This window comes from Ipomoea triloba, chromosome 12 (genome assembly GCF_003576645.1).
Source record: "Ipomoea triloba cultivar NCNSP0323 chromosome 12, ASM357664v1".
Taxonomy (NCBI): domain Eukaryota; kingdom Viridiplantae; phylum Streptophyta; class Magnoliopsida; order Solanales; family Convolvulaceae; genus Ipomoea; species Ipomoea triloba.
Window position 1 is genome coordinate 9,066,817 of NC_044927.1, and position 13,471 is coordinate 9,080,287.

General features: G+C 35.8%; 1 protein-coding gene across 2 annotated transcripts; it reads left to right on the top strand.

Moving 5' to 3' along the window:
- Positions 1-6,947: 6,947 nt before the first annotated feature.
- On the top strand, positions 6,948-12,951 carry LOC115999125 (auxin transporter-like protein 2). 2 transcript variants are annotated; one of them, XM_031238902.1, is made up of 9 exons: positions 6,948-7,547; positions 7,806-8,020; positions 8,591-8,776; positions 8,875-8,987; positions 9,443-9,626; positions 10,136-10,233; positions 11,078-11,285; positions 11,420-11,677; positions 12,411-12,951. In XM_031238902.1, the coding sequence occupies exons 2-9, from the start codon at positions 7,847-7,849 to the stop codon at positions 12,648-12,650; spliced, it is 1,461 nt and encodes a 486-aa protein (XP_031094762.1). In that variant the 5' UTR covers positions 6,948-7,547; positions 7,806-7,846; the 3' UTR covers positions 12,651-12,951. The 2 variants fall into 2 exon arrangements, with proteins under 2 accessions (XP_031094762.1, XP_031094761.1); XM_031238901.1 differs by having other exon boundaries at positions 6,949-7,547; positions 7,811-8,020.
- The last annotated feature ends 520 nt before the right edge of the window (positions 12,952-13,471 follow it).

Genomic DNA, 13,471 nt, shown 5'->3' on the forward strand with positions numbered 1-13,471 from the left:
ATGAGATATGAATTTGAAAAATATCTTACCATGTAAAATTCTTCCACTAAAATGGTTTTTTTTTTCTTTTACCAAAATGGTATTTTCTATTGATTTCATTTTTCGGTAATAATCAAACACTGAAAAATCTGGAAAAAAAAAATAACTTCCACATTTTCAGGTTTTCATACGAACCCTAAATATAATTTTGTTATATATTTAACTATATTAATACTTTGTAATCCCCATTATATTTCATAATGATTTAATTTATTTATATTAAAGTTTATTGCATTTTAAACACACTTTAAAATTATTCTAGAAATACAATATATAAAATTTTAAATATTAAATACGGCATAAAATGTGACACTTTAAGAAAAAAGGACATTACAATTGAGAGTTCGAATTTATATTTTTTCAAAGCAAAAACTTGTGTGATGAGACCGTCTCACGGATCAAGATCTGGTAGACGGGTCGAATATTTTATTAAATGGCTCAAAGCGGGCAGCGCATGCACAATCTCTCCGCTTCTAGTTGACTCCACTTACTGGGATGGGATGTGGAACCTGGACTTTGTAAAACTGATGATGGAGAAGACTATGCGCGCCAGTACCAGGATCATCAAACCTTCCATATAGGCCTTTTGAAGATAATCAATGTTTAGGGTTAATTGCAGTACATCAAACATAAAGAACAAAAACAAGGAGTGCCTCCAGTAGGAGACAGATACCATGGGTTAATGTCATTAGAAAAAATATTACACGAATTCATAAAATAATATAATTGAGTTTCATAAATAACACTAAAGATGGTTAGAGAATATAATATATATTACATCATAGCACAAATATAATACACAGACTTCAAGTATATATAAATATATAATCAATACTTAAGCATTACACATAATAGAGTTTATTACCGATATGGTCCCTCGACTATTGTGAAATTACCAATTTGGTCATCGATAATTTTTCTTGTCCAATTAAGTTCTCAGACTTTGAAAAATTTAACCATTTTGGTTCTCTGTTTATTTTACCGTGCTGAGGCGCACGTTGTTGCTTGTTGGGATTAAAAAAAAAACAATTCCATCCCTCTTCTGCACTATTATTACTCCCTAGTTGACTCGGCTACGCTCGTAAACTGGGGAGCAGTGGGGCTGGTGACAGAATAATTGGGCAAGTAGTACCCGACCCAAACCTCAAGCACTGACCCGAAGGCAGACAAACGGTCACCCGTTACACAAGGATGACACTTTGAAGAGGAGTTACACCTTGTCGTTATTACCAGCACTTAGTACAAATAGGATTAAATGTACGTTACATATTAACAGAGAGTCGTTTGCACTAGTAGATATAAAATGAACCATGTTGTAGGAATGGAGGGGGGATCTGTTTTCTTACACGCTATCTATTACATTGAAACTCGTGTACTCAACTATTGTGACTTACTGATCAATATTATTCCGGTAACATATTTACCGTCAATAAACGTACGTGTAGTTATAATGAAACTCTATACATCATGCATGTATACATCTTGTAGTAAATAATGAACAATTTAGACTCGAAGAGGATAATAAGGACATTTAGGGACAAAAAGTCCATTACTTCATTGTCAGAGCACTAATATAGGACTAGAAGTTCAATATCACATCATGCCTAATATTGTATCTACGATAAAATTACTAGCAACATTTAGTACTCACCTACAATGAAATATTGGAATAAATAGTGTTTAATACATCTCTTGGTACCTTTGAGTTACAAAAGATTTTGGCATTTATGTAAGAGACCAAGATATGATTTCGATGGCTACATGGGTACTGACTATTTTGTTCGATTCTCATGATGCCACGTCCCGAACTGGTTATGTTATGTTTTACTCCTAATATTCTATATGAGGACAATATAATATATACTTGGTCCATCATCAGGGACGATGTCCATGTTTTTGTGTGTATGTGTGTGGGTGGGGGTGGGGGTGGGGGGGGGAGATCAAGTTTTGCTTTGAAAATAAAAATTTTTATTTAACTTTGCTTGAAGGACTCATTGTGCGTAACTTTGGGTAGTTTGTTTTCCTTGCTTTGAAATTGTAACCACTTCCCTCTTGTTGGTTTGTGGTCTGATTTGGTGGTACTTGTGCACCCTAGCTTGTAGTTGATGATTCAAGGTTGAGCTTCTGATTGATCTAGTCTCTTGCCAATAGCTGGGTTAACCTCTAACTGAATGAATTCTCTGATCTTGTGTGTTATGCATTACTAGTGAAGGCTTATGTGGGATTCCGGTGATATTTGACTTGCCAGAACTTGCCTCAATACTCTCTTAGTGAAATTTAAGTTTTGCATGTCTTGAAGTGATTTAGGCCATTTTTGTTAGCCCAAGCCTTTAAACCTACCCTTGTTACATATTTGTTTACCCCTAGTTGTCCCCGTTGAGCTTTGTGTTTGTTTAATAAGTGCAAAACACTTATCCCCATTGTTGTGTTATTTTTCTTGTATTAATCCTTGTTATTTAACCTTCAGCCTCTAGCCATATGTATTCATCCACCCTTAGAGAGAATGCATCATTTGTTCTTTAGTTTAGAAGAGATTTCTTTATGAGCTTATCTTTATTAGACTCACTCTTGATACTTTTGTCCTAGTGTAGGGGTTTGGTGAATAGAATGAGTTGGTTGGTTGATTTATATTGAAAGGAAAGAGAGTTGTTTGGTTGGTAGAAAAGAAAAAAAAAAGAGAGAAAAAGTTGTTTGAAAAAGTTTGAAAAAAAAGAAGTTTGAAGCGACGAAAAAGTGAAGGGATAAGAAGAAAAAAAAAGTGAATAAAAGTGCAAGTGTTCCATCTTTCTAGAAAGTTGTGCCTAACCCCACCGTCTTAGAGTGTTACTGTGTTCTCATTTGTAGATTTCTCCTTTGACCATACCTATCATATCTCTTCTAGATTTCATTGTGAATAAGTGTGAAGTTCTCTCATTCTGTTATTTTCCATACCTCTTCTTTGTTAGCCATAAACCCTTAGCCCCATTACAAGCTGAATAAAGATCTATTTGATCTTGACATGCATTCTTAGAGTTGATCTAGTGGGAGTATGAAGGGCAAGCCTATGAGATTTCATTTTAAGCCAAGTTTTACATAATCTCAACTGAGCACTTGTGCTTATAGGATCCTAACCCACCTTAATAATTTTGGTGCCTGGTTATTGGCTTGAGAAGGGAATTCATTGGTGCTACTGAGATGATTCTTGAAGCATGTTTGGTTGTCATAAGTTGGTTGGTGGTTTGTCAAAAACCGTTGTCTTTGTAGTGTTGTCTTTGAGCATTTTTCTTGTAGTGAAGGAGGAAGTGTGATCAGTTTCATTACTTGGAAGGTGAATTGTCCTTGGTAATTGCTTAAGGACAAACAAACATTCTAGTGTGGGGGAGTTGATATCTATGATTCTGAAGCATTATTCACTCCTCATTTTAGTTGTTTTTGGTGCAAAATATCTATATCTAAGTGGAAACTGAGACTCGTGTGATAATGTGTTATGTTGTTCTAAGGAGTTAGCAAATGAAATATTTTGGAGCTTATTGGATCAATGTTAGAAGCTAAAGAATCCACTCAAGGATCAAAGGAAGAAGCACCCACACACCCGTGTGAGTGGCCGTGGGGCCACTTAAATCAGAGCCTTTACGCGACCTCCTCACGGCCAGCCACACGACCGTGAGGTAAGCCATGAGGCCTATACTGTCTTCTATTTAATCTGCGATTTTCGGCACTTTTTGGAGATTCCGAAGCCTAGCAAGTTTTGGCTTATTTTTCTATTTCTCTTTAGATTTCCCTAGCATAGTTTTACATAGATTGCTTTGATTTCAAGCTTGAATTGCGGATTGGATTGGTTTTTTTCCAAGATTTCTTCTTCTTCAATAGTAAAGTTTCCTTTATTCCTTGTTTACTTTCTTCTTAGTTTTCTTGCAATGTTGATGGTGATTTACTTTAGTTTTGCTTTGTTTACCATTATGATGCGTGAGTAGTTAGCTTTTGAGTTTGGATTAGGGTTCTATTGCTATTCTTGATACTAGGTTTGTGATTATTGCATAAAGGGGATAAATTATTCCCCTAGGGTTTTATGTTTGAATTGGATTATAAATTCTTCTTGTTAGTGATTGATGCGCAGCAATTGTTAGTTTGTTTTGGAGAGACTTTTATCTCAATGAAAGTTGGATAAAAGACTCAAGCCTAACCAATTTCAAACCTAATTTTCCTACTATGAAAATAGGGGTAATTTGGGACTTATAATGTTTTTGTGTTTCAAGGGTTAGCATTGATGCATCACGAAAGTGGGGCAATCCTAATCTAATTCTTGTTTATTGATTACTATCGTAGTTTAGACTTGAATTTTCATGTGCATTGCCATAATTCCCTTGGTGAATTATTTTCCTCTAATTCTGAGATTGTTAGTGCATCAAGAAAGCAATACCTCTAATCTGGACCCATTATTTTACCATATAGTTAATCCATATTTAATTTGCATTCCTTTATATCAATAACAAAAAAATATTAGTTTACTTTCCATCCTCAATCATTATTTGCTTGGATCATTTGTTAAATCCAGAACATTAGTGTCTAGAATCTAACAACTCATACAAGTACGTGCCATAGCTCCAATACTCAGCGGAACGACATTTTCATCCCCTTTTCATTATCACCACTTTACATCATTACTTTTCCCACTTCCTTTTTTAGTTCTTCTTTTTTCTTTTATCAATTCTCCCTCCTTTTCTTGAAAGGTTTTTACTTTTTCTTTTGTTTCATCATGAAGACGTTTTTCTCTTTCTTTTTCAATTTTTAGGTCACGAATATCTTGCGTGAGGATGCATTTAATTTTGATGAGTTCTTCAAATTTTGATGGAAATTGTGTGTATGCATCTAGAAGGTCTTCCACATCATTTTTTGTTTCACTGTCCTCTTCATGACTGGCAAGAAAGGCTACAAAGTTTGAATTTTCTTCTTCGCTTCTTGAGTTATTGTTGTAGGTTTTGTTCTTCTTTTTTAGATGTGTTGAACATTTGGATTGAATGTGTCCATATCCCTTGCATTCGTAGCATTGTATTCCATCTAGGTTGAAAATAGGTTCCTTTTTGGCACTATCAATTTTTTTTTAATCTAATCGTGATGATATATTCGTTATGTGAAGGTTCTCCAATTTTGTTCCTGAGTTTGTTGAATTTTTCAACAATTATATTTAGTTTTTTTTTGTCAGCTACGCTATTGATTCTTCCATGTCTTTGATCTCAGTATCTGAATATGGTTCTTGTATTATTTTGAAGGCTACTCCTTTGGTATTAGGCTTTCCAAACATCTCTAGCTAATATGCTTGGAGATTTCTTATCAGATCACTTAATTAGTATGTGTTTAGATCTGTACTCTCTTGGATGGCTGCGACTTTCATCATGAATCTTTCAGGTAAGTAACGTAGTACATTTTTTACTAGTTTAGCCTCAAGGATAGGGTCTACTAGATTATACGCGACTCTAGAGATATCAATGATTCTTGCACTGAATTGAGTGATATGTTCTTCTTCCATTTTCAGATTTTTGAATCGTGTCTAGACCATTTGTAGTTTTGATTGTTTTACTATGGAATTTCCTTCATGATGATTACATAAGATTTCCCATGTTGTTTTGGCTATGTCTGTTGCACAAATTAGTTTGAAATTTATATCATTCATTGCTCCAAAAATAGCATTCATGGCTTTGGAGTTGTGATCAGCTTGCTTGATTTCTTCATCTGTCCAGTCCTCTTTGCCTTTCAAGTTTCCCTTTTCGTTTGTTGGAGGAATCCATCCCTTTTCTAGAGCTCGCCATACTCTTTCTCCTTGGGATTGTATGTATATTCTCATTCTTGTTTTTCGATAGGAATAATTTTCGCTATGCAGGGCAGTGGGTCTACTGTTTGATAATCTTTCTCTAGGAAAATTCATCAAATTTTTGCTAGTAATTTAAGCAGCATTGTTCTAATACCAATTGAAAATTTGTGAGGATCGCGTGATGGTTTCGAGTGTATTTTATTAGAATATAATAAATAATGTTTTTTTAAAAAAATTAAAAGTTATATTGTGCAATGTTGCAGAAGGCGTTAGGTGCTAGTTGGATGCCTAGGCGGCCTCCTAGGTGGCCGAATAATTCAGGTATATTGTCTCTACTTTTCTCACTCGAGGCTAGGAGTTGTTAAACTGTTATAATCTCCCAAACTAGTCAACTGCATATGTTAGATGATTAGTTGAGTACATGACTGGAAGAACATAGAAGAGGAGTAGCCAAGTAGGCCAAAAAAAAAAAACAGTTCGCCCTAGTTGAGTGCCAACTCGGCCGAGTTGGACACCAACTCAACCAAGTTAGGCGCCCAACTCAGCGCCTAAGACGCCTAGTCGGCCGATTAGTCATCCGACCGACTAAAAGCCGGCTAGGGTTGAAATAATCTTAGCCTATGGGCACCTAGCGCCTAGTCGGTGCTTAGATCGACTTTTACAACACTGAAGTAGTGTAGTATATATATATATAAGATATTTATTGATATTTACATAAAAGGACTTAGTAAATACTTAACTTTTTTTTTAATGACGCAGTGCGTTGTGATTTACCGTCGTGCTATACACCAACAGTTAATCAAATATTTTTTCTATATATACTTATTTTATTAGGCTTCAGTTGTGTGTGTATTTACTAACTACGTAACTAGTCCAGTTGAACTGGTAAAATTCCTTCAATCCATCACTGTAAATATGCAACCCCCTTCTTCACTCCCTTTCCATCAAAGAAGACTGAAGAATAAAATCGAAAGTGGAATACAGAGAAAAGAGAGAATTTCAAAGCCAAATCAAAAAAGAAAACAATAATAATACTAATAATAAAGTTGCTTCTGCTTTCTCTCTCTCTCTCTATCTCTCTCAATAAATATGCACTCACACCGCTCCCCACCAGTACTGCCCGCTATTATATATACACACACACAATGGAGTAGTATCTTCTATATATACTTTCACATACTATATCGAAAAAGGCAATTTCTTTTCACAATACTTAATAATAACACAGTAGTATAATAAGAGAAGAGTCTGTTAAGCTTTGTTTTGTTCTTTCTCATCAATCTCTCTGTACTCTACAAACAAACACTGTCATCTCTGTACCCTTTGCTGCTTTTCAGACATCTTTCGCCGTCTCGGCCGCTCTGCACCTATAAATATAAATATACATATATCTATATCTGTATCGAATCACAGTATTTAAGTGGAGGTGTGATTACAGAGATTTTGTTGCTGGGGGGTGGTGATCCGTCTCTGTCCATAATTTCTGGGCTGCATTTATTTCTGTCTGCTTTAGCTCTATGGTGGGTGTTTGAATTCTTGGCGAGAATTAAAGAACCCTTGAGCCTTTTATTCTATCCGTGCTTTCACTGTTTTCACTGCAAACAAGAAGAAAGGTTCTGAAAAGAAAGCACAAATCACAGAGAGAGAGAAAGAGAGAGAGAGAGAGAGAATTTTTTTTCTCTGAGATCTGGGTTCAAGAAAGAGACGTCTCGAGAAGAAGGTTAGTGGTTTGGAGTGGCAAAGTGACTGAGTCTGAGACAAGCCATGCTTGATTTTGGATTAATGTTTTAATTCTAAAGTTCCAACCTTTTTTTCTGTATTTATGCTTTCGTTGTTTTCTTTTTGGGGTTTTTCTCGAGGATTTTGGTAATTCCCCTTGGCTTTCGTTTTCTGGGGAAGAGGTGGGGGACTGTGGTTTTTTTCTTTTATTTTCATTTTCCCTGTTGTTTTTTTGTCTCATTTTGTGTCTGTTATATAGCACAGAGGTTTCTTTTTCTGGGATAAAATCGAAACACAACAATGTTGCCCCAGAAGCAAGCAGAGGAAGCTATTGTCTTGGAACATGAAGGCGGCGGCGGCAAAGATGAAGTTGAGAACAAAGATGATGAAGAACAGTCCTTGTTCAGTATGAAGAGCTTTCTCTGGCATGGTGGCTCTGCTTGGGATGCTTGGTTCAGCTGTGCTTCCAACCAAGTATGCAATTTTTTTTAAAATTCTTTTTCGGATTTCCTGTTAGGATCAAACCCTTTTTACGGGACTGGACTTGGCCCTTCAGCGGTCTCTACCCCGCATTTGCACTTACCTGTTTTAACTGCCCAGTTTTTATTTTTGTTGGGACTCGAATCCATGACCTGATTTTGTCATATTACCAAAATCTATAGTTAATAGCCCTGTTTTGTAAATGGTTGTTAGCTGATTGGGTTGACTGTTTGGGTTAGAAAGTGTGATTTGTTGATAACATTAGTTGATGGTAGAAAGTTGTTTGATAAATTAGATGTTAGTTGATAGCTGTTTGATATATTTTTTTTTCACAAAAAGTTAATTGAAAATGCTGCTTTGAGTAGCCTTTTGAATTTTAGCATTTTGGAGTTATAAAAAGTTTATTAACCAAACAATTAAGAGCGGTCAAATAAGCCAAAATTAGCATTATTTACCAAACATGCTTATGGTCAAATAAGCCAAAATTGAATTTTCTGCCATGGTTATTGTTTTTTGTTCAGAGTATTATTTTTTAATTCTACCTTTAAAATGTATACAAAACAGGTGGCACAGGTCCTATTGACACTCCCATATTCCTTTTCACAACTTGGTATGCTATCAGGGATTGTGCTTCAAGTGTTCTATGGACTGCTGGGAAGCTGGACAGCTTATCTCATCAGTGTGCTCTACATAGAGTACAGAAGCAGGAAAGAGAAAGAAGGTGTAAGCTTTAAAAACCATGTTATTCAGGTAATTAACTTTATTTCATCTCTCATACTCATACATGGATGGTTCTGGGAAAGCTTCAATTTTCCATTTTATTAAGTTTGGATGAATTTAATGTGCAGTGGTTTGAAGTGCTTGATGGATTGTTGGGTCCATACTGGAAAGCAGTGGGCCTTGCCTTCAATTGTACATTCCTTCTCTTTGGATCTGTCATACAACTCATTGCTTGTGCTAGGTATAAACTAAACTACATTATTTTCCCATTATTATTGTTGTTAGGATCAAGTGCCCCTTATAGACCCTAGACAAGATACTGAATTTGACCCTTTATCGGTCTCCACCCAACAATCCACGCACCTACCAGTTTTAACTGCACAATTTTTGTTTTTGTTGGACTCTCAACCCGTGACCTGACTCTGATACCACTTTGTTAGTATCAAGCACTTACCACTTACGCCAAAAGTTATAGCTAGTAGCGAAGACACAACTTTATTTACTTATAAACTGCCATCACATTTTTGAAAGGCAGGGTGCTGTACTTGGTCCCCTAGCGACTAATTGATGGACTTGGCCCTTTACTGGCCTCTGCCCAACAATTACTATTATTCAAATGCTGAGAATCTGAATGTGAAGGTTTGCTAGTTTGTTGAACATAATCACTCAGTGTTTGTGTTTTCTTGATATGAACAGTAACATATACTACATAAATGACCGGTTAGACAAGAGGACATGGACATACATATTTGGAGCTTGTTGTGCCACCACTGTGTTCATTCCTTCCTTCCACAATTACAGGATTTGGTCTTTCCTAGGCCTTGGGATGACCACTTATACAGCTTGGTATCTCACCATTGCAGCCCTTGCCAATGGACAGGTACATATTTTATTTTAGATAAAATTACAATCTCCGTTCCTAAGTTATAAGGTAATTATAGAATTCCTTCCGTAAGTGCTGGTCATACTTACTTTTCGTCCCTAAGTTATTATTAACGTTGCACTTCTCGCCCCTTTACTAATAAAACATTAGGGACGAAATATTTATGTTTAGTAAAACTCAGAGATGAAAAGTGAGCACAAAAAATCAAAAAATGTAACGTTAATAGTAACTTAATGACAAAAAGTGCAATTTCTCATATTTTATGACTCTGGCTTTGACTAAAGACCATATATTCTTACCTAGCCAGTTCTGACTCAAGACCACCATGTTTAGTTTGGTACATGATATTGACATGTGTGGTCACTTTAGCAGAAAATAATGTTTAATATCTTCTTTTTTTTTTCTTTTTTTTTTCTTTTAAATCAATCATAACCCCTTAGTTTACTGTACCAAATCACTTCCTATAATGGAAACCATTATCTTAACAACTTGTATTTTTCTTCTAGGTTGATGGTGTGCAACACTCAGGTCCAAAAAAGCTTGTGTTGTATTTCACTGGTGCTACCAATATTCTATACACCTTTGGTGGTCATGCTGTCACTGTGTAAGCTTCTTTATATGCTTTTGTGTATTAATTTGCAATTTTGTATTTATCAAAGTCTTAATATTATATATTAAATCATAAAGGAGTATTTTGTTATACTTAGGTCCTATTTTGCATGTTCAAAATTAGTCTCTGTGTGTAATTATAATTAATTGGTCTAAAAAACTCGTGATCAAACCAAAAATAATATTATACATTAAATCATGGTTTTTACTTTGTATTTTAGCATTCTTTTTTATTGATGGTCCTGTATTGTGGTTTTTTTTTCCTTGATCCTCGACATTATTTAAATCTTTCTGCACTTTTATTGATGGGTCCTGTATTGTATACCCTGATCAAAAAATAACATTAGGAGATTCTGTATCTATATCATTCTGTACTTGCGGTTTACCGTTTTTGTACATGTAGCTATCATATTATGTGTCAGCAATTATTAAGTTATTTGTATACATATACAAAAATTGTTAAGTATAAGTACAAAATGTGTTAATTGAAGGTACATAATTTTTGTATTATGGATCACAATACAATATGAAGTCTAATCCATGGTATAACAATTGGCATAAGAGTGTACATCATTTAGGTGGTTACATATGGTAAAATTATGGGCAGTTGGGGCATCTAGCGTATCACATTGATTAATAATTCTACCTAACAAATATTCAATAATAAATTAAAGAATCCAGTGCTCAGATTCTTGTTTTACTGTATTTGTTTTCTGTTCGTACCTTTTTATTTTAGTTTTTTTTTTTTAATTTTTAAATAAGGTCTGAATTCTTGATTTGCTATAACAAACCATATATGAGTATATGAGTGGTGATTGATATTGTGAAATAAAATTCAGTGAAATCATGCATGCGATGTGGAAACCACAGAAGTTCAAGTACATCTACTTGTTTGCTACACTGTATGTGTTCACCCTCACCCTTCCGTCGGCAACCGCCGTGTACTGGGCCTTCGGCGACCAGCTTCTCGACCACTCCAACGCCTTCGCCCTCCTCCCCAAATCCGCCTGGAGAGACGCCGCCGTTATCCTTATGCTCATCCACCAGGTACCTCACCCATTTCCACTCACATTTCAAATTGAAGTCCGATTCCAAATATTACCTAATGAACCAGTGAGTTAAACTTGAGCGGGCAATTTTAATTTCTGAGTTTACAATATGTTTTTTTTTTATGGGTGCAGTTTATTACGTTTGGGTTCGCGTGCACGCCGTTGTACTTCGTGTGGGAGAAGGTGATAGGGATGCACGACACGAGAAGCATTTGCGTGAGGGCCTTGGCTAGGCTGCCCGTGGTCATACCCATATGGTTCTTGGCCATCATCTTCCCCTTCTTTGGCCCCATCAACTCGGCCGTTGGTGCCCTCCTTGTTAGCTTCACCGTTTACATCATCCCGTCTCTCGCTCATATGCTCACTTACCGGAAAGCCTCCGCACGACAGGTAACACACCATCAACATCATCCCGCACTAGTCAGTCTTAACTGATTTTGTCGGGACTCGAATTCGTGACCAGACTCTTATTCCACTATGCCAAAAGCTATAACTCCAATAGCAAATGTGCAACATTATTTTTTTTACAGACCATCATCACATTTTTTAGAGTTAAGGTGAAACCTGACCCCTTATTGTTGACCTCAACTTAACAATTCCCTAGTCAAATGGTGTTAGACTTAGCCCTTTCTCTGCCCAATCATTATCTATATAAAAAATGTTTACATAGAAAGAATCCAATCTAATTCAATCAAGAGTAAAAGAGAGAGAGAAGAAGGCATTAAAGGCTTGAATAAAGAAATATTTTGGTAGAGAAGAGGGTATAGGTGGTAGGTCATTTTCAATTAGTTATGTGCTACAGTCCGAGCGTTGTATTATGTCTGAAATGAGCTGTCTACTTATTTGACTCCATTATTCTCCATGAATTGGACATATTTAACCATACTATGTATATCAACCATTGTTTCATTATCTCTACCACTAGTGGTCCCTCCTGGCTACACTTAGAGGTCAATTTCGTCATTTTTCTAAAGTATACACCGAATCGTATCAGGTACAATCACATATATATAATATATATGATGACACGTTAAACCTCTGTTAACCAACCAAGTTAATATATTATTGGCCATTTGATTGCAAGTTTTTTGAGTAAATCATTTGATTTTGTTCATGATTGCAGAATGCTGCAGAGAAGCCTCCATTCTTCTTGCCAAGCTGGACAGCAGTGTATGCACTGAACATCTTCATAGTGTGCTGGGTTTTAGTGGTTGGGTTTGGGTTTGGAGGATGGGCTAGCATGACCAATTTTGTTAAACAAGTTGATACATTTGGGCTTTTTGCCAAGTGCTACCAGTGCAAGCCAGCAAAGCTACCGGCCCTTCCGCCACACGCGGCGCCTAACACCACCGTCCACCACTAAGCTCCTCGCCGGCCACCGGCCGGCGAGATATCGATGATCGGAACATTAATCTCTCTTTCTCCATCTTTTTGTATTATATACATGGGGAGGTAGTAACATTTCCCCTACATGTGATGTGTGCTAAATTAAAATTTTCTCTTTTTTTTAGTTGGGTTTTTTTTTAGTATTTTGGTTTTTATTTTTTTTACTTACAATATTAGATAAGATAGTGTGTTGATTTTACTTAGCCTCTGCCATCGCCATTCACCCCTCTGCATACATTATTGGTGGTTGAATATTACAGTTATCTTATGATTTCTTATATCATTACTTGAATCTTTCTCAAGCGTATATTTAACTATTTTACTAATTAAAAACCATAAATTTTGATTAAAATGTAATAATTATGACGCCCCTTACATATTTTTTCATATAGAAATTTTCAATTAATAATTTATTTACATACTGATAAAAATTTTCTGAAAAATATACTCGGTGCAAAGTACTTTGAGGAGGCAGGTTATCTGATTCCTACTGGTTTGAGGGAATAGTGTCTCAATATCAAATACTTAAATATGCAGCAAATGAACAGAAGATAGAATAAATGCAGGATGACACCAAGATGTTAACTTGTTGAATCCACAGGATACCAGCCCAATATTTAAGTAGAATGGCAGATATTTGCACAATACGATCACCTCCCCACATCTATTGACATTATTCTAGAGTACCGTTAGAAATAGATGATACTTAATAAAAGACCATTTACCAAACTGTTTTTGATAAAATCGAAGAGACTTCCCTCATTACAATCATTATTGCATGGACCATGGTCCACACAG